This window comes from Rhea pennata, chromosome 17 (assembly GCF_028389875.1).
Source record: "Rhea pennata isolate bPtePen1 chromosome 17, bPtePen1.pri, whole genome shotgun sequence".
Lineage (NCBI taxonomy): Eukaryota > Metazoa > Chordata > Aves > Rheiformes > Rheidae > Rhea > Rhea pennata.
The window spans coordinates 536,443-564,015 of NC_084679.1; the positions used below are offsets into that span (position 1 = coordinate 536,443).

Sequence of the window (27,573 nt, forward strand, 5' to 3'; positions counted from 1 at the left end):
GGGTGAAGCTCCATCCATCGCTTCTCTGTAGGCCTGCATCCCTATCTCTGCTTTAGCAATCTGCTACCCCAGCCCTTGGTTTAAATTTGACTTCTTTGACAGACTTTTGACTTTCAAAGCCATGGACTGTCTCTGACTCTTCATCATCATCTCTCATTTTGTCCCCTTCAGGTGAGACAGTAGGGGCAGGAACTCCTTTCATCTCCAGCCCCAGGAACCCTTTTTCTTATCTTTCATTAAGTACAGAATGAAGTGTCGATGGGATAGTCTTCATGTCCAAGTCAGTCACCATCCCTAGGGCTCTTCCTTCGCTGTACGTTCCTCCACCTGGCGGGAGAGAGGCTGGGCAGTGGCAGGGAGCACAGCCCTTTGCGCTGGCGTTGCCTTCCATTGACCATGCAGCTCTCCTGCTCTGGGGACACAACTCCTGACCTGTTATGATATTTTAATGGTGACTGCTATGCACTGGCTTTTTTTTTCCTCACAATGAAATGGAGGCTCTTCCACATGCTTAAGCTTTGGGGCTGGGCTGGGACAGCTGTGGCATTTTGCCTCCTCAGTAGGGCCTCCTGAATGACCTTGGATACCAAAGATTTTTCCTCCTCTCTCCAGCCGGCTGGGAGTGTTTGCCAAATTAAGAGTAACATCCCCTAATGCTGCCAGAAATTTGGTCCAAGGGAGATGAGAGGGCTCAGATGGAGAAATAAGATGATGAACTTTGTGGCAGGAGAAGGGTGCCCATCTCAAGGATAGTGAAGCTCGGGGGTCCCAGAGGAGTCTGAGTAATCAGAGAGCACTGGAAAAGGCCTCCTGAGGCATTGGATCCAGCCCCCTGCTATTGCACGTGCCATGTTGTAATATTAATACTATGACTCACGAACTAACCAAGTGCCATTTTGACAGTCATGTTTTATTTGCTTTACTGTCCTACTGTAGGGCTGTTTGAGACCTTACCATTCTGATAGTCAGAAGCTTTTCATAGCTTTTCTGCATCCAGCCAGGCTTCACATTTGCCTTTCTTTAGTGGACATACATAAATTAAAGTGCATGTCTTTGCATTTTAGTTTTGAATTTCATCACCCCATTCTTGCTTCTCTAGTACATAGATTTGTCCAATCCTTCCTGCATAATAATCCAATCCTCCTCTGTACTAGTTGTGCTTCTTGACTGTGTTTCATCAGCAGATCTCACTGTAGCACTCACTTCCTTTGTGCCAATGTTGCCAGTAAGAACATTAAGTAAGGTTTGTCCTGATCTCTTGCCTTCTGACTCTTAATTAATAATTTCCCATATGAGGCAATACTGGATGCTTTACTGAAGTGCTGGTAAATTTAATTACCATATTTTTCATGTGCATCCCTGTGCATGTGTGAGGGAACAGTGCGTCTTACCAAAACAGGGGTTGTCGAGGCAGTCAGAACCCCCCTGTTTGTTTTTAACCTATTTTCTGTTCTCTCCATCCCTTTCAGTGACACTGCTAGCTGACTGCTTTCCCACACCTGATTCTTCAAAGGAGACAGCGGCTCTGGTGGAGAACCTTTGTGTCTCAGCTCCTTGAAAAATCTGTCCATTTAGTAAGAAGAGGTTAGGGACTGTTTACTAGTTCCTTTATTTTGGAAAACCCAGATATTTTGGGTTTTTCGGATGTGGTTTTCCGTGAGCCGTATGTTTAGCTCTCTGGTGCACAGGGCCTGCTGCATTGTGTCACCCTGGGAAGGGCCTGGCTGCCTGCGCTGGTGGGACAGGCTCTCGCAGAGTCAAGGCACAGCGAGAGGTTGGCTGAAGGGAAAACAAAGTGTTTTGGAAATGGAGCTGGGGAGCTTAAGCCTCTTCCTGAAGCAGTGTTGGTGCTGCTCACTTCCAGCTTGAGAACCTCTGGCTTTTTAAAGGGAGAAATGTAGCTAATTTCCATCTCTTACAGTTCCTAAAGCAACAGGATACCTTTGCAGTGATTGTTTTTCCGCAGTCTGTAAATTATTTAGCTTAGCATCCAGACCCAGTTCCATCCCTTGTAATTACCTTTTGTGTTTCCCTGCAGAAGTCGGTGCTTTCCTCTTAACAATTTGTGTGCGCTGCAGTGCAGCTGTGTTGTTGAGCCCTGGAGTGGCCATGTTTCTGGGTGGGAGAGGGAGCATCAAAAATACTTGCCTTGTCTTTGACGGCTTACAGCACACTTGATATCCCTGTAAGAAGGTCAGTTAGCTAATTTAGCCAATTGTTGTTCCTGCTGCCTTCCCTTACCTTATCAGAGTGAAGTGTTAGTGCACGTCAGCCAGAGGTTTAGTGGCAGAAGATGATCAGTCAGAGCCTCAGGGCTGCAGCAGAGCTAGGACAAAAGTTGGCTCGGAGCTTAACTAAAGATGCCAGGAAGCCAGTCCCTCATGTTATGGTCTGTAGCTTTGATTGCAATATACAGTGCAAGGAGAGGGAGAGAAAAAAGGAAAGAATTGTCATTAACAACCAAGTGTCCATTATTTCAATCCTTTTTCATTCTGCTCCTGTTTTCTAAATTGCCTTGTCCTGAAGCATTGTGGTAGTAGGAAAGTGAGTAGAATTTCTGAATAACTCGCTGTGATAGAAATACAGATAATCCAGCCAGAATGTTCATGTTCACATAACGGAGCTTGGATTTTCAGTCCTACATGGATTTAAAAAATGCATGTGTTGTCCAAATTGCTTCGGGGAAGCAAATTTCAGCCATTGTGTTCCAGCCTCACTTGGAAAGCCATCTATCTTCATGTTTCTGTTCATGAGTACAAAACAAGAAGGGGCTGAAGTACGGTGCCTGTCACAGCATGCTGCAATTACTGGTGACTAGGGAAGACAGCTGCCTTCTGACCCTGCACATCTCTTCTCGTGGTCATAGTGATATGAAGTCAGAAGTTGGAAATTATTTTATTTTAGGGGCAGTGAAGCACCTGAAGTTGTCTTTCAGGATCAGGTAATTGTGCTATGTGGTGCCTCCTTCAGTAGCACCTGGAACTCCAGGCCTGTTCTTGAGCATTTTCAAAGGAGCCACATGTCCTGCAAACACAGAGTTTCATTAATGCACAAGTCACAGCATTGACTGCCATGTGGGAGTTCAGGAGTTCAGACCTGTGCTACAAACAGATATTTTAGTAATGAGCTCAGCCAGATGCATCTCCTGGTCACCATCTCCACATCTTTCTTGTGCTGCTGCAGCTGTATGAGAGCATTTTGTGTGGACAGGAAGTTCTACCACATTTGGTCTTTGTTGATCAATATTGTGTAAGCTGTAATTCAATATATTTTTTTCATTTTTATCAGGTCGGTTGGAAAGATGCTTGCCTTTTTGAGACACCTTAGCATAGATTATTTTAATTATTGCTTCCACATCTTCAAGCATAGTGAATAGGACTGTGCCTCCAAAGCATCCAGGCATTTCTGAACTTCCCTGTAGACCTCTGCCAGCTTAGAGGTCTGTGACAGGGGCCACAACACCTCAAAGATGTTATTGATATTCAGGATACCTCAGTGGTGCCATGGGATTTGGAATAAGGACTATCTTTTATATTCTACTGGAGGGACTCCCTAAGGGACCTCTCTATGCTGGTCTAAGATAAAGGCCATGAGAGTGAGTTGAGAGTGTCCAGAGCCATGCCTGGCCTCTGATACAGAATTCAACATACTTTCTCCTTCCTTCCATGCTCTGGATGAAAAATGTAGTATTGTGTGCATGGAAGTGGAGAGATACCGTGTGCCTCTATATGTGTGTAGTCTGAAGTTTGAAGAAGTATGAGAAGCAGAGTGGAGAAAACACAAATTGTTGTAAAACAGTTACATAAACTGAAGACTGGCCTTAATCTTGAGTACTGTGTGCAGTAACGATTAACTATCTCCAGTTACTGCAGACTTAGAGGGTGTGGATACCTCAGGTGTGGATAAAGCCTTCTTCGAAGAGAGGTTGACTGTATTAGGATTGTAGCCACAGGAAGACTTTCATAATGGAGGATATGACAAAAAAGATAACAGAGTACTGCATCATACACAGAAATTAGATTTAGAGCTGCTGTTCCCATGTCTTATAACAAGTACAGGGAGATTTCAGTGAAATTGAAAGATGAATGCTTTTTTGCAGTGTTCTTGCTATTTGAATGTGTAGTTCTAAAGTTGCCAGGTGTCACTGAAGAGAAAAAATGGTAGCGTAATTCAGAAAGAGGATGGGCATTGCATAGGGTCAAATTGTCCAGTTGTTGTGGAGAATATGCATTTCATGTGCAATAGAAAACCACCTCTGGGATTTGCCTGTTCAGCACCAGGAGCCCCTTCATTTGAGAAAGATTGTTCTGCGTCATCTGTGCCGATTATCAGCCAGGGTGCTGTGGGGAGAGGGTGGGGATGTCTGGGTTTGAGAGTTTGGAGAAGGGTCCAGAGCATGGATGCTGAGGGCTGGGTTGCAGAAAGGTCCTGGCATAATTAGATGATGTGGAAGGGTTAAGGTGGTGCAGTGTTTTTGCTGAACCTGTTTCTGTTTCTCTTTCCCCCCAGGAATCATCCACCAGATGAAGGGTGATTATGATTCTGCACTGAGGCTACATAAGACACATCTGTCCATAGCTCAGGAGCTAAGTGATTATGCTGCCCAGGGCAGGGCTTATGGCAACATGGGCAACGCTTATAATGCTCTGGGCATGTATGACCAGGCTGTGAAGTACCATCGGCAGGAGCTGCAGATTTCTATGGAAGTGAATGACCGTGCCTCTCAGGCATCCACACATGGGAACTTAGCAGTTGCCTATCAAGCGTTGGGTGCTCATGACCGTGCTCTGCAGCACTACCAAAATCACCTCAACATTGCTCGGGAACTACGAGATATCCAGAGTGAAGCACGGGCCCTGAGCAATTTGGGCAACTTCCACTGCTCACGAGGAGAGTATGTACAGGCAGCTCCTTACTATGAACAATACCTGCGCTTGTCCCCAGAGCTGCAGGACATGGAAGGGGAAGGGAAAGTTTGCCATAACCTTGGCTATGCCCATTACTGTCTTGGAAACTATGAAGAAGCTGTAAAGTACTATGAGCAGGATCTTGCCTTAGCGAAGGATCTTCATGACAAGCTGAGCCAAGCCAAAGCGTATTGCAACCTCGGTTTGGCCTTCAAAGCCTTGATGGATTTCAGCAAAGCAGAGGAGTGTCAGAAGTACCTATTGTCCCTGGCCCAGTCTCTGAACAATTCCCAAGCCAAATTCCGAGCTCTGGGGAACTTGGGGGATATTTTTGTCTGTAAGAAAGATGTAAATGGTGCAATAAAATTTTATGAACAACAGCTAAGCTTAGCCCATCATGTTAAAGACAGAAGACTGGAAGCCAGTGCCTATGCAGCCTTGGGCTCTGCATACAGGATGATACAGAAGTGTGACAAGGCTTTAGGCTACCATACGCAAGAACTAGAGGTGTACCAGGAGCTGGGAGAAATGCCAGGTGAATGCAGAGCACATGGTCACCTTGCTGCAGTGTATATGTCACTTGGGAAGTACACCATGGCATTTAAGTGTTATGAAGAACAGTTGGAGCTTGGGCAGAAACTGAAGGACCCTAGCATAGAAGCCCAAGTCTATGGTAACATGGGCATTACCAAGATGAACATGAACATCATGGAGGAAGCTATTGGCTATTTTGAACAACAACTGGCCATGCTGCAGCAGCTCAGTGGAAATGAATCTGTGTTAGATCGAGGCCGAGCGTATGGGAACCTGGGAGATTGTTATGAAGCTCTAGGAGATTTTGAGGAAGCTATAAAGTATTATGAACAGTACCTGTCTGTGGCTCAAAGTTTGAACCGTATGCAAGATCAGGCAAAGGCCTATCGAGGCCTGGGCAATGGACACAGGTAATGAGCATGTGAGGCGGGAGCACTGCATTATGTATTCTAATGAAAAGCAATGGAATGGAATGAGAGAAAGCACCCAGAAAGGCGACTGTTGTTCAGTAATGCCAAGTGTTGCAGACTGCACATAGCCTGCATGGCCCTGGTCCAGTGAGTGCCTGTGAGCCCATCTGGTGTTCAGGCTTCAAACAGTGAGTTGTGCCAGAGTTCATGAAGACATGGGAAGCCAGTAGGTTGTTAGGGATGTGCGCATAGGGAAGAGGCAGTGACTGTGTGTGTTGTTCGATGAACGTGTGTTCATTGGAAGGGATCTGTGGTATATGTGTTGGTGTATAGAGGGAAAGTACAGGTGCAATAAAGAAGGAGGAGCATGAGATACATGTCTCAGACCCTCTGCAATGTGAGACGAAGGCCTCAACGTGTGCACCAGCACAGGACACTGCTGCTACACAGTGTGGGGACGGGTGCATGCTAATTAGGAAGCATGTGGAAGTGCACAAAGGTGAATAAGGATGGACTTGAGTGTGACAGAGTGGGAGATGTAGGTTGTAGGGATGAAGTGTGCATACAAAAGGGGAACTTGGGCAGCTTGTAAGGGACTGTGCAGATATGTGGTGGAGATTAAGCCAAGCAGAGGAGTGCAGACTCACCTATGTTACTCATCACCAAACGGGGAGGTGTGACAGGTTGGTGTCTAGTATGAGGACAGATGAATGCACTGTGTTGTGGATGGGATGTGTTTGTGTGACTGTTTGAAATATGTATGGAGATGTGGCATAGGACTGAATAACAGAGTCCTGAATGCTGAGAAGAAACTAATTTAGTCTGTGTTACTCAAATTTAGTCTCAAATAATGAAGCTGTCATGTTTCTGCCCTTAGAGCTATGAATGTTTAGGGTAGCAAAGGAAGGAGGTAGATTCAAAGGTGCTGGGATAGCTTCTTAGGGGAACATTGGTCTGTGCTTAGAAGGTTTGACGTGGCCATGGAGATGAGGTCTCTGGAGGAAGTGACAAAGTATTTTGTTTCAAGTGAGTATTGGTAAAATAAATGTTGCTGTTTTCTTTCTCTGTAGGGCTATGGGGAGTTTGCAGCAGGCTCTGGTGTGCTTTGAGAAGCGGCTTGTGGTGGCACATGAATTAGGGGAAGCATTTAACAAAGCCCAAGCCTATGGGGAGCTGGGAAGCCTGCACAGCCAGTTGGGGAACTATGAGCAAGCCATTTCTTGCCTGGAGCGCCAGCTAAACATTGCTCGGGAGATGAAGGACCGAGCTCTGGAGAGCGATGCTGCATGTGGCCTCGGTGGAGTCTACCAGCAAATGGGAGAGTACGACACAGCCCTGCAGTATCACCAGCTAGACCTGCAGATTGCAGAAGAGACCAACAACCCCACCTGTCAAGGCCGGGCCTATGGGAACCTGGGCCTGACCTATGAGTCCCTGGGCACGTATGAGAGAGCAGTTGTTTATCAGGAACAACATCTCAGCATTGCAGCACAAATGAATGACCTAGTAGCCAAAACCATGTCTTACAGCAGTCTAGGAAGGACTCATCATGCCTTGCAGAACTACTCTCAGGCTGTGATGTATCTGCAAGAAGGTAGGAGGCTGAATTACCCAACATTGCATGTAACAATAGGTGCAAGGTAATAGGAGGGAAATCTGAAGAAAAGGATAGACATGAAATAGTGTGAACGTGGAATTAAAAGATGTGTTGAGAGTGGCATTTGATGCAAAGACTCCTGCAGATATCCATAGCTGTTGTTGAAAGTTTGTGTGAGTGGCTGTGCCATACAAGTTATTATAGATGGCAAACTGCATCAGTCAGTGTCTTGCTGGTATCCTGAGGACAAAGCACAGTCTGTGCCTCCTGGGGGCTTTTCAGTTAGCTCTGAACTTGAATCCAGACTTCACCTGCTGGAGCCCCTTTATAAAGCTTGACTGTGTTTGAGCCTAGAGAGTGTAAATCTTCTGTATCCATAACACTGTAAACCAGGTGCTGGCTTGGGGATAGTCACATCAGGTTGTACTGGACACATCTACTCTTGAGAGTAGTCCCAAAGTGATGAGTGCCGAGCTGCACTTTGCTGTTAGCCTCCTGTCTTTTCTTTTCAAGCTAAAGTGGGAATGAGACCGGGAAGGTGAGTGTCCTCTAAGTTGTGAGTGGTAAGACCTTGTGTTTGGATGGAGTGGTGATGTAGGCACAGTTCTAAAAATCTGGAAGCCATCTGCCTGCTGCTGAGTGCCTACCCAGGACCAGCCCTCAGCCTCTGCTGCAGCTAGAGTCCAGTGTAGAAGCAGCATCTGTTCAAGGTGATGGCTGATCAAGTATATGAATCTGTAAGCTGTAAGATTAATTACGTCAGTTAATCATGATTTCCTGAAACTGATCTTGGCAGGATTCCAATATGCTGAGAAAGTTCAATTAAATTGGAGGGGAAGAAATTAAATACATCTCTTTCTGCTGATGTGATGTAAAATTCCTGAAAGGAGTCCGTAAATGCTAGCTGCTGCTAAGCTTTGCAGTCATGGCCAGGGCTTCTCTTTCCCAGCCTGTATAAAATCTGCTGTGAACATTAGGAGATGTCTGTGTTGTCAGCAGGACCCATAGAGGCAGGAGGTTTGAAGCGTGGTGGAATGGAGGATGACACAGAGAAAGCTGTTGGAAGTGAAACAAAACTCCAAGTAGTTCATGGCAGAATCCAGCTGGCTGTTCTGGCTCAGTAAATAAACTATGCAGGGGCTGCCAGAGGGCTGAAGAGCAGCTGGGGAGAGCTGGTGGGAAGTGAGAACAAGACATGTAGCAAGAGGTCCCTTCTCTGGCAATTTTTGTAGCTTAGTATGATTTTGATTGTCTAAAGGGCTTTTAAGGTGTAAAATCAAAACTTCTTGGCTGGGCCTTACTGTGTGTCTCAGGGGACTGCTCTCTTAACTTAACTTAGAGCAGGTCTTGATCCATGCTCCCTCCTCTTCCCGGTGCTCTCTTACTTGGTTAGGCACCTCTGGTGCTGGTGCAGATTCAAGTGTTAGAGCAACTATGCAGAGCAGCCACTGCCCTCATCAGTGTCCCAGCACTCTGCATCTCAGCAGTTATGGCTGCCTAAGACAAAAGCCTTGGAGGCCCTCAGGGGCTCCTTTGCAAGCTGGTAGCCCTGCCAGGCTGAGGCAAAAGAAATGCTCTCACCCTGGTGCAGAAGCCACAACTTTTCCTTTGGCTCTCGCTCACTTTGGTTCCTTTTCAGGACTGAGGCTGGCAGAGCAGTTGGGTCGCAGAGAAGATGAAGCCAAAATCCGCCATGGCCTGGGCCTCTCCCTCTGGGCGAGTGGGAACCTGGAGGAGTCTCAACACCAGGTACGCTGTGGTCTGCCCCATGCTTGCTGGCTTCTCTTCTCCAATCCTCAAGAGAGGAAATGTTCAGTGCATCCTGGGGGCACTGCAGCTCTGTGTACTTCCAGTCCTCCTGTGTTACGTCCTCCATGCACGATGCCTCATGCACAGCACTGCTCTGGCTAATTTGGTTCTACCTCCCAAGAATGCCATGACTTGCCTGTTACGCATCTGCCCTAAACTGAAGTGTTGATAGTTGAATGCTTCTGGCCCCTGCCTGGTCCTAGCTCACGCTTCTGCATGCTCCAAAGTTACCTCTTCTCTACGTCGGATGCTTCCACCTCTAGTGGCTGTTTGGGGCAAACCTCCCTTGCCTGAGACTCCTGCTCCTACAGCCAGTGGTGTATGTGCTGTGTCTGTAAGGCTGAAAATCACCATGGCTGTTTTCTCCTCCCAGCTTTACCGGGCCTCGGCGCTATTTGAAACCATCCGACACGAGGTGCAGCTGAGTACAGATTACAAGCTATCACTCTTCGACCTGCAGACATCCTCCTATCAGGCCCTGCAGCGAGTACTTGTCAGCCTTGGTAAGGGGTGCCATCGGATGCTAAGACTCTGAGTTCCAGTCCCACACCAGAGACTGATTGAAGCTTCAGAGATACAGCTCACAATACTGTCTTCAGTCCTTGCCTGCCCCAGGCAGCGTAACATTTGTTTGCCAGGACAGGAATAGGGATGTTCTGCTTTGGGTTGCAGGGATTTCTTGCTTCATTTTCCATTCCCTTTCCTTTCTGTGACTCATTTTCCTGTTCATCATGTGAGTGCTTGCAGCCGAGATGACCTGTGGGACAATATTCCAGTGCAGAGACCAGTGTTTCCAGACATAAGTACCCTACTTTCTTACGTTACCAGACATAAGTTACCTTACCTCCTCACATTTTAGTATTGGTTGGGATAACAGCTGTCCCTGTTTTCTCCACAGCACACTGCAGACCACATTAGTGTGAGGTCTGAGGGCAAGCTTTATCTGCTGACATACAATTCTTTTTTTTTTTAGGTCACCATGATGAAGCCTTAGCAGTGGCAGAGAGAGGACGAACAAGGGCTTTTGCTGATCTGCTTGTGGAACGCCAGACTGGACAGCAGGACTCTGATCCCTATTCTCCAGTAACCATTGATCAAGTCTTGGAGACAGTGAATGGCCAGAGGGGACTTGTTCTCTACTACTCACTGGCTGCAGGTTATCTGTACAGCTGGCTGCTGGCTCCTGGGGCAGGTAGGGTCCTTTCGAAGGTGAGAGCCTATGAGCAAGCCTTACAAAGGGGGAATCCTGCAGCCAGGAATAAATGTGGGACCAGAACAAATGTGGGAGGGAGCCCTTTGGGTTGAATTTGTCCTTTAACTTGGAGCTGGAGACTGGCAACTGTTGGTATAGCTCTGGCAATATTCAGATAGAAGTGCTCATTCAGAGCTTTGACAGTCACCTGGAGATGGGAAATGTTTCAGGTGTTTAATATTTCTATTTTTCAACCTCCACGCTATGCATTTCCCACAGGGCAGTACAGAGCAGTAATGAGATTCCTAGTATGCTGGCTCTGTGAGACTCTTATATGCATAAGAATCCCTACTTTAATTACATTTCTGTGCCTTATACCTTCAAAAGCTTTTGACATTTATCAATTGAAGTGGATTCCAGAGAACAGAAGGGCTCCCCATATCCTGATATGCCATTGAACTGTCTGATCCTCTGAATTCTGCTCATATGAATGTGGAAACACTTATCATAGAGGAGCAGGGAGGATTAATTTGAAGAGGATTGCTTTTTGGAGGCAGATGTTGTTCATTATCTAATAAAGTGATGACTGTAAATTCTCATGAGCTCTTTCTGGATATAATTTAATAATTATAAGCCTTCACCGTGACAAAGCTAAAGAGATAAAAAGCACTAATTTCAATTGCACTGAAAATGCTTTTGGGAAGGGAAGCAAGCATTCACAAATGCCTGATTTCAGATGAGATAACAGTCATTGGAAGATGTGGGTTTTGAGGTGTTTTCCAGTATTGCGTGTATAAGGGTAAGATGGTGTCACTGTGCCATGCATCCAGACACTAACTGCCTCTTTAGTCCTGTAGTTTGCACAGTAATAGTTCTATAGTATTGAAATTAAATTAAGTGCACTAAAATTATATTGATTAGAAGTACATGATTTGCCACCAGACTTCACAGTCATCATGATTTCTTCTCAGTTTCCTTGATATAAATGGAGAGAGTAGCTTTTGTGGCAGCCTAGGATCTTCCTTATCCCACTGAGATTGTGCCCGCAGAACCTCTTAACTGGGTCTTTCACTGTATTTGCCAATCTTGCTGTGGAATGAATTGCTTTATTCTTTATTCCCCAGCTTTTGTTAACAGGTTTAATAATTTATGTTGTCAGTTCAAGCAGGGCATCCAGAGCAGCCTTTTACTGTTGATCACAGGGCAGTGGTACTGTAGAATTAATCATATCAGGAAGGATATGCCAGTCTGAGTGAAGGAAGGTTTTATCTGCAGTAACAGCTGAATTCTTGCTAAAATAGTGAGTGCCCTTTATCTGGTTTGCCTATTGTGAAATGCTAACTTTTAATATACATTAATCCACCTTTTTCTTTCTTTGTATATAATGTATTTTCATGTGAATTAGTGAAATGAAATCTTTGTGAGACATGAGGAAGTTCTGCTGTAATAATAATTTTGTTTAATAGTTGAGCTTTGTGCAATTTATATGATCAGAGAATATTAATAGATATTTTTAATGTGCAGCTATTGAAATGTGAGTTACTGTGGTAGATGCTTGTAAGAAACATCTGCTCTAAAATTTATATGAGGCTGCTGCAATAGTCAAGTGCCTTCTGAGCGTCTCATAAAAGCACTCTTCAGCCTTCATACCTTTGAGCCATCATCTGCAAAGTGCAAAAACAGATTTTAAAAGCAAAGCTATAATACAGAATGCTGTAAAAACCCTGTGGAGATATGGCACAGATTGCTTTGCCCCAGTTGCCAAATGCTATGGACTGTAACACTTCCCTGGGCAGTCACTGGCAAGGCTCTCCCTCCCCTGCAGCAATAACCTCATGATTTGGTGCCTTGCAGGAATCCTGAAGTTTCACGAGTATTATCTGGGTGACAGCCTCACGGAGAATGCTGGGGACTTCCCTGAAGCCAACAGCATGGCTCTGCAAACAGTAACGACCTCAGCACTGGAACTGTACATCTCCAGCGTGCGAGAAACCCTGGGTGTGGAATCCTACTATACCCGGTAAGTTAGGAGGGTTAACAGCTTGCTTCTCTCCCCCACCTGAAAGTAATTTCGTAACAGTCTGGGGTGAGCTAATGGCTGAGAAGTCTGAGAACTGAGTCAGAGGACGGCAAATTTTCAATGCAGTGACAACAAAATTGCTTTTTTTTTAAATCCATGGCCATTTTTTCTGGCAAATAATTGTGTATGCACATGCAAATAAGGTTTGAACCCATAGACTGGGTAATGAGCCCATAGATTGGAAAATGAGGCAGATTTTTCTAGTTTTATATGGGCAGATTCCATTCTACTTATAGATACAAATCTAATTAATTCCTCTTCAAAGGTTTATTCCTAAGGCATTGCAAATACCATAGGGTTTTCCTCTCCTGCTTCACCCCCTCCAAGTATGTTTCCTCATAGCTAAAGCTGAGTAAACAATTCACAGTGAATTAATCCATCTGATGAATTTCAGTAAACAGGTAGGAGATTTACTCCAATTCGTTATTCAGATAGGTCCCACAATTATCTGTCTTCGTGTTTTGTTTGTTTTGTTTTGTTTTGTTTTTTTTTAATCCTGTGTATTTATTATGAATAACCAAATTTAGGCTTTGTTGCCTATTGTCCTGAGCTCAGGCTTATGAACTCTTGTGGTATTTGTTTCGATTTACTGACTGGTTGAATATTTGTTTACTTTCTATGCTGATACTTGCAAGTCGTTGCTTCTTTCTGAAAAGTAGGAGTCAGAGATGTCCCTGTCCTCGTACATTCTTGGTGAATGAATCACACAGTGTAAAGGATGTGGTGCAATTTAGCTTGTTAAAATTGCTGCGTAGTCATAAATTGCTATGTTTGAGTGGGTTAGTAACACACTGGCAGTTTGCAAGTCTAATTTACTACTAATGTAAAGGAGAGTATAGGTATGTATTGGCTGGGTTGTTGAACTCCACCTCCCCCCAAAATTGATGTGAATAGGTTATATCATGTTTCAGTCTTTTTGAAGCTGTTCCGCATTTGCCCCTTTACCTACAACACTGAGATTTTTGAGCAATTTACTCTTGAGTCCCTGAGGCTGTGGATAAATGTCCTCTTCCTCATCTAGCTGTGATAGCAAAAGCATTAACAATGCCACCCCAACACTGCTCATCCCTAATCATTAACACCCTGTTAGAGGTTACCACAGCTCAGATCTGCCCTCTTTGAGCTACCTGCAGACTCCTAAGGGGCAGTGGTAGCTGCACACAATAAACAGGTCTCCGTGTAACAATTTTGACCAAGAAAGAGGAAATGATGGCCTTGATCCTAGAATTAATTTGTGCTCAGGATTCTGTGGGCAGTAGGGGAACTGTTGCAGCTCTTCTAATAAATCATTGTTTATCTTTTGTGACAGCTACTGTAAGCAGTAGGTACAGTCACATACCTGACACTGCAATGATGTGAGTTAGATCGCTGTTGTGCAGAATGCATCAATAAAATCAAGATGTGCTTTGTAGTCTATTCACCAGTGATGTCCTTGGCTTCCTGCCCCTAATGTTCACACTTCAGTCTGACAGGATTAGAATTTGCCATTGGATTGAAATAAGAACATAAGCCTAGTCCTGCAGTTTCCCGTAAGGTGTTTCAACTACACAGAATGTTACCGAATTTCCCAGTTGCTTTCCCCAGGTCTTGCACCAATTTCTTAAAGACAAATTAATTCTCTCCTCGGGGTTCGGGAAACATGACACTTGGTTATATTACGCATCCCCAGCACCAGTGAGTAATGAAATTGGTTTCAGTCGGCTTGATGCTGCTGTAGCCCTGAGAATGCTGTAGACACTTGTCCTCAGTCAGGAGGGTGAGCTTTGGCCTGCATGGGAGCACCAGGCTGCCCAAAGGAAGCTGGAAGCCACCACCAGAGATGCTGAACTTAGACCCTGGAGATTGCTTTCATCATTTTCACTAATTTCAAAGTGAATTAAAGAAGGAGGGTCTATGATGGGATGCTGAATGTGTCTGAGGGTTCAGATTGTGGTGCCACACCTCCCATTTTTACCTTTCTTGAGGGAACTGAAAAGAAAGCTCTGCCTAACACATATATATTCCCTATTAAAAAAAGTGGCTGAGTTTGTGAAGGATTGGGAAAGGTATGTATCAAACAGACCATGGGTGCAGGTGCATCTCCACTTCCCAAGACTCTGGCATTTCTAGTTGGGCAGCGCATGTGCAAGGCCCTCATCCCGGCCCCTGCTCCGGGAGCCTGGTCCTGGGCTCAGGCCAGCTGGAGGATTAGTTCCAGGAGCTAGTGCTGAGCGGCTTAGCACAAGCACTGGATTACGAGGCAAGAATCGACACTGCACACTTAGTGCCTGACTTCTGAGGCCTCTGTAGCCTCGCTGCTTCCCTGGGAGGCAACACTGGCTCTCGTGGGGCCATGGGAGAGCCTCAGCTGGCAGTGTGCCCAGGCAGTGACAGCCATGCGCCGAGAGGCAGGACGGTCTGAGCATGTTGTGGAAACCCAATGGCTTCTCTTATACTAATGAGGATTAATTAATAAGGGTAGATGAAGAACTGAATGCCACTTGTCTGCTCTTCTTTGGGAAACAGCGTCCACCCCTGTTCATACAGGTGCAGAGCTGGGAGTTTTTCGGGACGGAAAGGTGAACTGTGGCTGCTGTATCTGACTGGCTGGCAGCATTAATCCAGGGTGGATTTACCACATTTCAGACCTGGTCTTCTGCTGTTTGCCAGTGCCTCAGGCCAGCAGGGCTCTGTGCTGCTGGATGGGGCTCATGGTGCTGGTGGGCACAGGAGGAGGAAGCCCCATGGGGTGAGTGAGGTGGCCTTCTGTGGGACAGGCAAGGTGGCCATGCTCTGAGGGGGCCATGCTCATGGGCCAGGCAAGGTGGCTGTGCTCTGTGGGACAGGTCTATCAGGTTTTTCCTGGCTCTCCTGCCTTAGGCTGCTGCAGCAGGTGACTGGGGCAGTGTGCTCAAGACTGTCCTGGAAAAATCACCATAATGAGACAGCACTACTGTTCCATTTAAGCTTGGTGGAGAGGCTGGTGGGCAGCCTGGACTGGAGCAGCTAAGGGAAAGGTGCTGCGGGGCCGTGTCCCTGGTAGGTAGCTGTGTGATAACCTGCCTCTGTGGCAGGGATGGGTGGCCTTTGAGTGTCTCCGATTTGGATGCTGGGTCATTGCTGGTGCTGCCAAGATGCAGAGTGGCTCTTAAAGTCATTCGTCTGTAGATTTGCACCCCATGTAGTGCAGGTCGGTCCTGGCCCAGGAGCTTTGTGATGGCTTCGTGAGTGAAGAGTGTTTACCTTAGCTTCTTAGTGCCTCTCTGGGCTCGTGTTTCGCTGCTGTCTCTGCAGAGGCTGGTGCCCAGCTCTGTGCTGGGGTGAGGAGCAGCTTTCCAAGCCCAGCAGTCCTGGAGCAGCACCCGGCTCTGTGCCAGAGTGAGGAGCAGATTTCTGAGCCCAGCAATCCCACAGCAGCACCCAGCTCCATGCCAGAGTGAAGAGCAGCTTTCCAAGCCCGGCGGTCCTGTGGTAACACCCAGCTCCATGCTGGAGTGAGGAGTAGCTTTCCGAGCCCAGCAATCCTGCAGCGGCACCCAGCTCCATGCTGGAGTGAGGAGCAACTTTCCAAGCCCAGTGATCCCACAGTGGTGCACAGCTCCATGCTGGAGTGAGGAGCAGATTTCCAAGCCTGGCAATCCTGTGGTGGCACCCGACTCCATGCCGGAGTGAGGAACAGGTTGCACATCACCTTACAGTGACCATTTGATTTATCTTAATTAAAGTGAAAAATTCAGATTTCCTAGGCCCACCAAAGACAGCGAAGACCTGATGCCACTCCTGGCATCATGTATGATTCTTAGTGATAGGCACTATCACTAGTGATAGTGATACCTATCACTTAGGCAGTGATAGGTAAAATTGGCTCAAAAAAGTCAGTCGCTTCCAATAAAAGATGTTGGCTCCACAAAAACGTTTCCATGATAGTATTCTCTAATTGCTTTGTCTTTTGCTCCTCTGCTGTATTTCCAAGTGTGTGCTAACCAGAACTGGTTAATGTTGGGCCGCTGTGGGCAGAACATGCAGAACGCATCCAGTGTTTCCTTGCTGGGCTGTGCAAGAGGTTAGATAGCAAAAAAGAGAAACAGCAAATGCAACAGAAATAATGTGTTCCCATGCAAGTGTCTAAACCCTGCAAAGCAGCCAGTATTCCTGCTTGGCTGGGAATGCCTGAGATAAAAAACCATTGTGTCAGTTCTAAAACTGGCAAGAAAAACATCTGCAGAGTGACACTAGTTGGACCTAGAATGATTTCAGTTCACTCCTCAGCGAAGAAAGCTCATCTCAAGAGAGGTTCTGTGTATGAGTGTGCTGCTTGGAATATTCTTGGCAGCTGGCTAACCGTTTATATGCAATTTATGAATGGAATTCATTTCCCAATAATTGACTATATTTGCATAACGTCTTCTGGCCTCAGTGCAATTACTGGCGTTATATCCAACTTCACTTCTGAAGCTTGTTACCTGCATTACCAGAAAAGAACCTGTCCAGGACACTGCCATCATAGGGAATGATTTTGAGGTTCTTTGTTCTTGTTGTTTGCTTTTTGTTCAGTGGGATGGCTACTGTGTTAGCCTGCTAATGAACACAAAGTGATTTTTATCCACCTTTTGGTGGAAATCTGCCTCCCAGAAAGCCAGGCTCCTGCTACAGAAATTATTTATGGATTTATGGAGACAGCAGAGATTTTTTTTTTTTAGATGCCCTTATTATCGTTAACATTACTAACTTAATCCTGTAAGAGCTAGACAAGCAGTACAGTCCCAGCATCTTCACATAGTGACAGACTGAAGGCAGATCAAAATTTTTGAGATGCTGGTTCACAGCACTGAAACCCAGCAGCCCATAATCCCAGACATTTTCTGAAGAGGTGCAGACAGCAGAATACAAGCAGATTGATGGCCATACTTGGCTTGGCCAAGTTGCAGAGGAGGAGGAAAGTAAACCATGCCCCAAGACAGGAAAAAGCAAAATAAACCCTGTCTATGTCTCCAGGCATGAGGGGGAAGTTAACTGACACAAGAGAGAGGTGAGAGATGTCTAGGCTGAGTGGATGGTGTGTATCTAGAAGAAAACTTATTTGAGCTGTTTTCTCTGCTTCGCTGTGCTAGTCTCCAAAGAAGGAAGTCATGTCAGAGTGATCTGTGTGGTTTATGGAGCTTTGCAGCTAGGAAATAAAGATATGGAGTCTGAGGTTTAATTCCTCTCCTGAGGGTTTTTACTCCTTTGAGGGAGCTGCACAGGAATTTTCTTACCCTGTTGATTGTTCTGCAGCCATGCATAAACATTTTTTTGTGACTATAACTCTGATTATCTGTAAGTGATGATATGAGATACAAAACAAGTTGAAAAAAATCCACAATTCTATTTGAAAAATTCTCGTGAACATGGTGCTTAATTCTGCACAGACATTTGGAGATTGCGGAGCATTTAGTATTGCCACTGCAGGGGGAGAAGTTTCTAGCAGTCTTGTGAGAGGAGGGATTCAGGGATGCAGTGAATCTTGCTAATGCAAACCTTGCATGTGTTACTGAAATACTGGGAGTATCTGTAACACAAATTTTGACATTGAACAGTTGTTATTGGTAGCCAGGGCAAGCTAAGGGCTTGCTGGTCTTCTGTTGGGCTGGTCTTCTCTCTCTCTGAACTCAGTCTGAGCTTGTCATCTTGTGACATTACTCACCAGCCCCACATGGGAGCTTTGCTAACCACAAAAAGCAGTGACAGTCAACTCTTCCCTCCAGTGATTCCCAAATACGTATGTATTGGACTTAGAGTTGTGTCTCGTTTGGATGCATTTTTTTGTACTTTCTGGCAAGGTGCACAACCTTTCACAAGTCTAAAGATGGCTTTCTCAAGAGAAACAATTATTTTTATAGCTCTCTGGATTATTTTTTTCACTGTGAGCAGTGACAGACTGCATGTTAGTCTAGGATTTTTGTTAAGGATCCTGGGAAAGAGCAATGGGATTCTCAATAAGCAAAGTATTCAAACTTTAAGGGAACAGATATATACAAGGAAGTAGCTTCCTTCACACTTGTTCCTGTTAGCTTCAGTTGCACCCTTAGGAGCTACATTTTTCAAGTCTTATTTGAAAACAAGTTGTATGGCTCTCATTAAAGGGAAAGTCAAAAATTAATTCCACCTAGCCTCAGCCTTGATGATTCCTCTGTTTAGCAGATGAGTTGCAGAATGTTGGCCTTCATCTCGTTCTGTCATGTGCATGCATATGGGCCGTGAGCTCTCAGTTCTTTGTGGAGCAGTAGAGTTACCCCCTCTAAGGTATGCATGCTGGCAAGAAGGGAGGAAAAATGCATTGAATTGGTTCCATCTGCCCTTTTCTTATAGCAACAGGGTTACATGTTTATATCCTTCTCTGGGTGTTGATGGTTGAATCTTACCCTCTAGGTCGGGATATACCCAACTGAAATCTGCAGTTATTCTTTGTGTAGCTGATTTACAGATGCTATTAGCTTAGCTGGGCTAAGGCCCAGCTGGAACTGAGTCTTGCAAGGGATGTCAAGAACAATAGGAAAGGCTTTCTCAAATATATCAGCAGCAAGAGGAGGACTAGGGAAAATGTGGGCCCGCTACTGAATGGGGCTGAGGCCCTGGTGACAAGGGATACAGAGAAGGCAGAATTACTGAATGCCTTCTTTGCTTCAGTCTTCACTGCTAAGGGCAGCCCTCAAGAATCCCGGAGCCTGGGCGTGAGGGAGAAAGTCTGGAAAAGGGAAGACTTTCCTTTAGTTGAGGAGGATAGGATTAGAGACCTTCTGGGCAGGCTAGACATCCACAAATCCATGGGCCTGGATGGGATGCACCCATGAGTGCTGAGGGAGCTGGCGGATGTTGTTGCCAGGCCGCTCTCCATCATCTTCGACAGGTCCTGGAGAGCTGGAGAGGTGCCTGAGGACTGGAAGAGAGCCAATGTCACTCCAGTCTTCAAAAAGAGCAAGAAGGAGGACCCAGGCAATGATAGGCCTGTCAGCCTCTCCTCCATCCCTGGAAAGGTGATGGAACGCCTCATTCTGGATGTCATCTCCAAGCATATGGAGGAAAAAAAGGTGATCACAAGTAGCCGGCATGGATTCACCAAGGGGAAATCCTGCGTAACCAATCTGATAGCCTTCTGTGATGGCATGACTGGCTGGGTAGATGAGAGGAGAGCAGTGGACGTTGATTACCTTGACTTCAGCAAGGCTCTTGACACTGTCCCTCATAACACCCTCCTAGATAAGCTCAGGAAGTGTGGGTGAGATGAGTGGACAGTGAGGTGGATTGAGAACTGGCTGAAAGGCAGAGCAGAGAGGATTGTCATCAGTGGTGTGGAGTCTAGTTGGAGGCCTGTGGCTAGTGGCATCCCCCCGGGCTCAGTACTGGGTCCCATCCTGTTCAGCTTTTTCATCAATGATCTGGATGAGGGGACAGGCTCATGACAGGCTGGAGAGTTGGGCAGAGAGGAACCTCATGAGGTTCAACAAGGGCAAGTGCAGAGTCCTGCACCAAGGGAAAAATAACCCTAGGCATCAGTACAAGCTGAGGGCTGACCTTCTGGAGAGCAGCTCTGCAGAGGAGGACCTGGGAGTGCTGGTGGATGACAAGTTGACCATGAGCCAGCAATGTACCCTTGTGGCCAGGAAGGCCAATGGTCTCCTGGGTTGCATTAGGAAGACTGTTGCCGGCAGGTCAAGGGAGGTGATCCTGCTCCTCTGCTCAGGCCTGGTGAGGCCTCATCTCGAGTACTGTGTCCAGTTCTGGGCTCCCCAGTACAAGAGAGACATGGAGCTACTGGAGAGAGTCCAGTGCAGGGCTGCGATGATGATCAGAGGGCTGGAGCATCTGCCCTATGAGGAACAGCTGCGAGAGCTGGGCCTGTTCAGCCTGGGGAAGGGAAGACTGAGGGGGGGATCTTATCAATGTGTATAAGTATCTGAAGGGACGGTGTCAAGGGGATGGGGACAAACTCTTTTCAGTTGTCCCATGTGACAGGACAAGACGCAACAGGCAGAAATTGAAGCACAGGAAGTTCCGCCTGAATACGAGGAGGAATTTCTTCACTGTGAGAGTGACGGAGCACTGGACCAGGTTGACCAGAGAGGTTGTGGAGTCTCCTTCTCTGGAGATCTTCAAGGCCCACCTGGATGCAACCCTGTCTACCATGCTCTAGGTGACCCTGCTGAGCAGGGAGGTTGGACTAGATGATCTGCAGAGGTCCCTTCCAACCTTACTGATTCTATGATTCTATGATTTTCAGTTCTGTTTACCATTTGTCATCACAGATTTTCTTCCTGGCAAAGAGTCCTTCACTGATTCTATGATTCTGGGATTCTGTGATGAGTTTTTTGCTTCCTGTGATGTCACTTCCTCTTCTCTTTGTGGTAATGGTGGTGGTATGTTCTTGGTTAAAGATTTAGCATTTAATGCTTGTGTCTGAGATTGCTGGGCTGGGCTGACAGACTAAAGCTCCTTCCCACTTCAAAACTGTGTGCAGGGAATTAAAAAAACTCTTGTTCATGCAATGTGGGTGAACATCATGTTCTGCCTTGAAGGTCTTTCTTTTCCTGTATGTATCAAGTGCTTCCCCCTCAGCATTGCTAACCTCTGCCGTACTCTAGCTCACCAGGTCCCAAGGTGAAACTGCAGTTTGCAGTCCCTGGGAGCTGTCCTCTGCATACCAGTGAAGAGCGGAGGGAGTTAAATACGTATACCACAAATGTGAAAACTTCTGTTTGACTCTGACTCCACAGCTCACGGCTAGCTGAAGTGCACTGTAGTTGTGTGCATTTGTGCTGTCACCTAAGTGTCCTTTCCTTCTGTACTGGCGTAATCATGATTGTAGCTACTGTTGTCCCCTCCAAGGTGGCACATCTTCCCATTTCATGCTCCTGGGAAGAGGAGTGCTGCCATGGCCTACTTCATCAGGATTTTGCTGTGATGGCATTAAGTTTTACATGGCAGTCTTTGCTTTGTTCTGGAAACAGTTCCTTTCAGCTGGACTAATTGATTCTGGAAATATGCATACTTGCCAAGATTAAAGTATGAGAAACTTGAGAATCTGCTTAAACTTGTGTTGAGACAGATTCCTCTCTCTTCAGGGAGACTGTGTGACTAGCTCTCCTAGATACATGAACTTGAGATTTTTGCCTCTTTATGGAGTACCAGGTGTACATTATGAGCGATAAGCAAAAGTGTGCCAGGGCTCAGGAGTGAGCACGCTTCTCTGCTGGTGGGAAGAAAAATGTGCAGGAGGCAACTGTTGACAATCTTTCAACTTTTTTTCCTCTGCTGTTAAGCTAACCCCCTCATTCAGTGTTCAAGGAGTGATTGGCTTTTGTCAGGACTTACTCTTTCAGGTAATTAAATTGTATTGACCTGGAAGTTTGTTTACAAGACATCCTGTGGTCCATAGCAATGCAGGGACAGCTGTAGTTGCCTGCACAAGGGCATGTTGTGTATTAATGGGATTCGTGTACCCTTTATTGGAAAATGTGCTCTTCAGGAAAGGCCCTTGAGAAAAGTTGTTGGGAACTCAGCAAAATGAAACAAGTGAGATATGGGGCAGCTTCAGCAGGCAGCATAGCACGTTCAGCTTAAGTGTGTGAATTCCAAGGTTTGTAATGCACCATATGATATGCAAATTATTTATTAAAGGAGGGAGTTGTTAAAATGCACAGTAGTTGTGTTTGTCTTCTCCCTTTAAAAAGAAAGGAAAATACTACTCTGGCAATTTGATAAAAAAAATTAACACCAACGTGCTAATTTAGATATTAAAGTCAGGAGATGGAAAATTTAGAAATTTGAGCTCTGTTTCTTAGTCTTAGCAGCCTTAATGCAGTTGTCTTCTTCCCTCCCGTGCTGCTTTCCCTGTTTGTATAATAGGTGCTGCAGCACATCTCCCCTTTGTATATTGAGCTTTGCTAATTATGGAAGCATACAGTTTGGAGTTGTTGTTGTGAAAGTCTGAAAAGGGCACACTAACAGAAGTTGTTAGGCAAATTGCAGGCTGAGTTGATGTTTCCCCAAGACCTCAACTTTTCTGACTTGTGGTAAAGCTTCAGCAATCAGTACATGTTGCAAGACGTGGGAATTTGGGTCCTAGTTTCCATCAGTGTGCGTTGTACTTAAATCCTTGAAAATTGGATCTGTGGATCCCCACAGCAAGAGGAGTGGATGAGGTTGTTCTCTTGTAGCCATGTCTGACAGGAGCAATGATGACGTTCAGGGGAGATTCGACCTTAGGATTTGGTGAGATTGTGTCTGAAGTCCATCTTTCCTCAGCCTGGTCAAGCATTTGTCACAAAACTGTTGCTCTGTTGTGTATCAGTGACTCCTCCTCCCTGCCCTTTTTTCTGTAGAGCCTGTGCCAGCAGTGAGACTGAGAGTGAAGCTGGGGATATCATGGACCAACAGTTTGAGGAGATGAATAACAAGCTGAACTCAATGACTGATCCAACTGGCTTCCTGAGGATGGTCAGCAGGAACAACCTCTTGAACAGGTGAGGGTGTAGTGCTGCACTGTGGCCATCAGCAAGCAGAGGGACAGCTCTGTGACAGGCTTCTCTTTAAACTATGAAATATAAGGGGGCCTCAGGTGCAGGTGATGTCCTTGCTGGTGGTCTCCTTATTGAGGTATTGCTAGAGGACAGAGCAGCAAACTGACATTGTCCTTGATGGTTGCAGAGATTCTATTTTACCTGGAAAATAAACAGTGATTTGAGAGCTATTGGGGTGGCATCTCATTGCATTTGCAAGTAAGACCCAGTAGCCTAAGGTGATAGCCAGCAAAGACTTACCAGCAAATGATAACTGATAATTGCCCCAAGGGGTGGGCATTTTTAATTTCCTCTTCTCCTGGATAGGCACTATTTTTGACTGTCTGAATAATTGCAGAGGAACTCTGTGCCTGTTGTCTGTGAGATGTGGAGCTTTGGGCTCTCTGCTCCAGATGTCTTGTGGAAATGTTTGCTTCCTGTTCATTTTAACTATAATAGTAATGAGCTGAGAATATGCTGCATTTTCAAAGGTACAGTGCACTGCCTAGCTACCTGATTTCCGCTTATTTTCTGCCTCTGTAGAACTTGCTCAGATCTCAGTCTGTCATGTCACTGTGCTGATGAAAGCAAGCACTGGAAATGAAAATTGAACACAGAATCTTCCCAGGGTCACTACTCCCCTCATGGAGAGAGGCTGTGTGATGTTGAAAGAGGCTGTGGCTGGGTTTCTGGCTGGATCGGTACTCCAGCACAGATTCTGAGCATAGTGTACACTGGGTTTTACTAAGCTGGAAAAGAGAACTGGGTCAGGCTGCAGTGTTGTGAGCACTCACTGGAGCTTGTGAACTGTGACAGAAGCATCCACTTGAAGCTGGGAGTTGCCTGCCGGCATCAGCAACTGCCCTATTTTTCTTTCCAGAATCCACGTTCGTATCTATTCAAGCTGCTGCAGTGATGATGAACTGTCACTGTTTGCTACTTGGGAGTCAAACAGGCACTCCGCCAGGACTGCTGAGACATTTTGCTAGCTTATCAGGGCCAGAGGATGAACAGGAGAACCCTCCCCCTGTAATCACAGAGAGGGGAAATATACTCTGATTCTGCTCCAAGAAGTGCTAGTACCCCGAAACACTGCAGAAGCCAGCTGTGCAGCATCTGCCTGTCTTTCTGCTCCTTAGAAGCCAAGTGCATGGCCTTAAAGCCGTATCAGGGAGGTTACCTCAGGTGCCTTGTCAGGAAACTAGCTTGCAGCTGTTTGGAGAAGCTCAGAGATGGAGAAGCTTAAGTGCTTTATGAAAAGCACCTTCATAAGAACATGAAGAAGCATTGACTGAGATCAAGAGAACAGCAAAACACTGCTGCAGGCCTGCCTGTGTGTCCACCTTTTGCCTACCAGTGGGGAATTCTGGGGAGCTTTAGTGGCAGAGCTAATGCTGCACATCTAGCTTACTAAACCCTGAAATCAGGGCAGATGTTGCAGTCCTGCCAAGCATTGGAGTACCTACTGTACATAGGTTGTCTTCAGTCCCATGGATGATTAAAATAGAGGCTACAGAGTCTAGAAGGGCACTGTAGCAAGCATTAGCTGGTCTACTCATCTGTATGATTCTTTGTAATTCAGCTGTGTTGAGAATGGCACAGGTCATGGCATGCAGCACACTGAGCTTGGGACAACAAGGGCACATTCTTACAGCAGTCCTGCAGCTGTAGGAAGGAACACAATGAAGGTCAACGTAGAAGAGAGCAGATTAAGAAAGGAAATGGGAGACAGCAGCATTTTTCTCTGCTGGCTAACATCTCTAACAAGGGGCTGCAAGCTCCCAAACTTTGGAAAACAACTGAACTGAGCAGTTAGGAAGAGCACGAGGTCTGATTTTGGAGATCCAGGCACCAGCTCTAGCTTCTGTGCAATTGTTTTTCTGCCAGCTAGTACTGGGGTGAGTTTACGTAGCTGTATATCAGTGCTGAGTGGATTGTTGATGCTGCGGTACTTCAGAGGTTGGTAATACTGTGGCTTACCAAGCAGTGACGGAGAGTATGGCCTATGGGTTGACTTTCACACTGCAGGGGACAAGGAGGAGCAGGGCCTGCTCTGAGATGAGAGTAAGCGCTTGCTTTCCCTACTGCCAAAGCAAGCCTTGCTTTCCTCATGTAGGGACTGAATGCAGTGTTCATATCTTGTGCTTGAACATTGGAGCTCCTCGGGGGAGTTTACATGACTTGGGGCTGGTGCAAGTTCCTTCATGCACAGGATTTGCACATGCTGCTGAAGTTCCATATTAGAAAATGAGGCCTCAGAAATGCTGGGACTGTTTGGAGCCATTCAGCCTCCATATCTGGTGACAGGTGGGGTGACTGCAAGGAAGCCGCTAGTTTGGGACGAGTGCCCCATCTGGCTACTGTCATCAGGTAACTTGGTGAATCTGGCTTCTAACCAAAGAAGAGTATGGATGGGTTTTTGGTTTTATTTTTGTTTTGTTTTGTTTTGTTTTTTTTGGCATTTCTACTTAGAAGAGCAACTGCATTTTGGCAGTTCACTTAAGGTTCTGTGAAGGAATGGACCTTGGAAGAGAAAAGAGCACTGAGGAGATGCTGACTGCCTGATCTCAAAACCGGACAATAGCTGTCTAAGCTATGGATGCCACTGATGTAGCTCCCAAGACAGTCCCAGGTGCTCATGGGCTAAGCAGCTTTTCTCTTCTCTGCTGCCTTAGTCTACTAGACTTTTCTTTGGCCTTTCTACCATTGTGGGAACCCAGTTTATCCTCCTTCTCTGTGCCTGCAGAAAACGTGGAAGTCAGCCCTGCCACTGCTCGAAGAGTAATATGCGTTTCCCAGAGGGCAGTTTTTGCAGTGTAGCACAATGAGAGACTATAAAAGGCAAATGGGAGAGGAGCAACATAACTTGAGGTGTGAATTCACTTCTGCCAAGGCCATTGTTATCTCCCAGCCCACCTTACAACTGCAAAGAGCGCTTTTTTTTTTTTAACAGTCAAGTCAGAATGCAAAGGCAACAGTCCATGACCAGTTTTACATGCACAGGTGGAGATTTCCAAGACAAGTTTGATGCCCTGGTATGACTAAAGGCTCCATGGAGCCAGACAAAAGAATGTAACCCAACATAGTACAATTAGTATGGACCCTCAGCAGCAGTAAGAGTATGGCCATCATGCAGATACAGTTTCATTTTTTTTTGCTCAGAGTTTCATCCTAGTGACCAATGTGATATCTGAGCATAACTCACCTCGCCTCTTGGTGTGCGACCCTGCTGCTGTTCTGATTTTGGCCCTGTTGCCTGTGCTTATGTCAGGGTGCAGTGAACGCTCGCAGCTCTCCAAGGGATGGGGAGCCCTGAGCACAGTAGCAGCCAGCAGGACCAGGAACACCAGCCGGAGCTGAGCTTCAATAGAGCACCTGGGCCTGTGGGCAGAGTGTGGATGCAGGCTCCAGGTAAGGCTGGTCAGAGCCATTAGGGCCCATTAGTGCCCTCAGGCCCGGATAGCTTGCACTGGAGAAACATGCGGCTGACCCCTCAGGAGCAGAGAGCTCAGAGAGCAGCAAGGGTGCTGGCTGGCTCAGAATGAAGTGAGGTCTTTGGAAGGCAGACATAAAAGCAGTGGCTGAAGAGCCTCTTATCTGCCTGGTTCTACAACATGCAGGGTGCAGCACTGAGACTGCCCAAGTACAGACCACACAAGCAGAGTATGGTGGGTGGTCTGTCGGTTTTGTGCAACCAGTGGTGCGTTTTGGAGATAATTATAGATGTTTGAAAGAAGCCACAGGGAACTTATCTCTGAATGTTTTCTGGAGCTTCTCACAGGTTGGTATTGTGAATGTATGATGGCTGTGAATGTGGAGATAGGGCTATGTCTTGGCAGAAAGTCTTTTGAAGATGGCTTGGAGAATGACAGGTCTGGTGGGTATCTGTTGTTCTGAGGCTGTCAGATCACTGCAGCGGTAAGTCTGATTCCCAGCCCTCTAGAATGGCTGTGCCTGGCCATGGGTGGTATCTGCTTGTCCAGAGTCTCTTGCCTGGGTGCCAAGGCAGGAGCAGCTCTGTGCTGATTCCAGGGTGAATTCTTTCCTGCCTGGGCCCAGTCATATTCATCCTGTGCGAACAAGGCCAGGTCCTGTGAGGCAGCAGTAGGCCACATCAGTCTGAGCTCATCACGTACATGATAGCTGATTTCCCGTGCTGCCCTTTCTCCTGGCATATTTTAGGGTCATTGGTTTGCTTCTGCATCTTCAAGACAAAAGGCAGAAGGAGAGTAGAGTAATGCTGTTCGTATGCAGGCAGTCCCAAGCCCCAATGTGTGCAGTTTCCTCTGCGTGCTGCAGGGATGGACTCCCTCGCACAAAGGGTGATAAATAAGCAGCACTACGGAGTCAAGTCTGTGCAGAGACTCCAGATGAGAAATGTTATTGTTTCAGAAATCAAGGGACAGGACACTGCAAGAGAAAGGTGGAAAGCTCAGACTTGCTGCTGTGCAGCACCCCAGAAGCCAACAGTGGCACTTAGTAGAAGGCACACTTGGCCAAAATATTCAGAAGAGCCTCTTGTATTGAAAT

The 27,573-nt window shown here is 46.3% G+C and overlaps 1 protein-coding gene across 5 annotated transcripts in view; it reads left to right on the plus strand.

Moving 5' to 3' along the window:
• The window catches only part of TTC28 (tetratricopeptide repeat domain 28), a 225,209-nt gene that overhangs the window by 172,090 nt on the left and 25,546 nt on the right, over positions 1 to 27,573 (plus strand). For all 5 annotated transcript variants that reach the window (XR_009960137.1, XR_009960138.1, XM_062589806.1 and 2 more), the window contains 7 exons: positions 4,510 to 5,851; positions 6,922 to 7,445; positions 9,088 to 9,197; positions 9,631 to 9,760; positions 10,231 to 10,449; positions 12,304 to 12,469; positions 22,867 to 23,007. Coding sequence is in view for 3 of the 5 variants with exons in the window: in XM_062589806.1 (XP_062445790.1) it covers positions 4,510 to 5,851; positions 6,922 to 7,445; positions 9,088 to 9,197; positions 9,631 to 9,760; positions 10,231 to 10,449; positions 12,304 to 12,469; positions 22,867 to 23,007 (2,632 nt within the window). In the remaining 2 variants the exon portion in view is untranslated. The remainder of the gene's footprint in view (positions 1 to 4,509; positions 5,852 to 6,921; positions 7,446 to 9,087; positions 9,198 to 9,630; positions 9,761 to 10,230; positions 10,450 to 12,303; positions 12,470 to 22,866; positions 23,008 to 27,573) is intronic.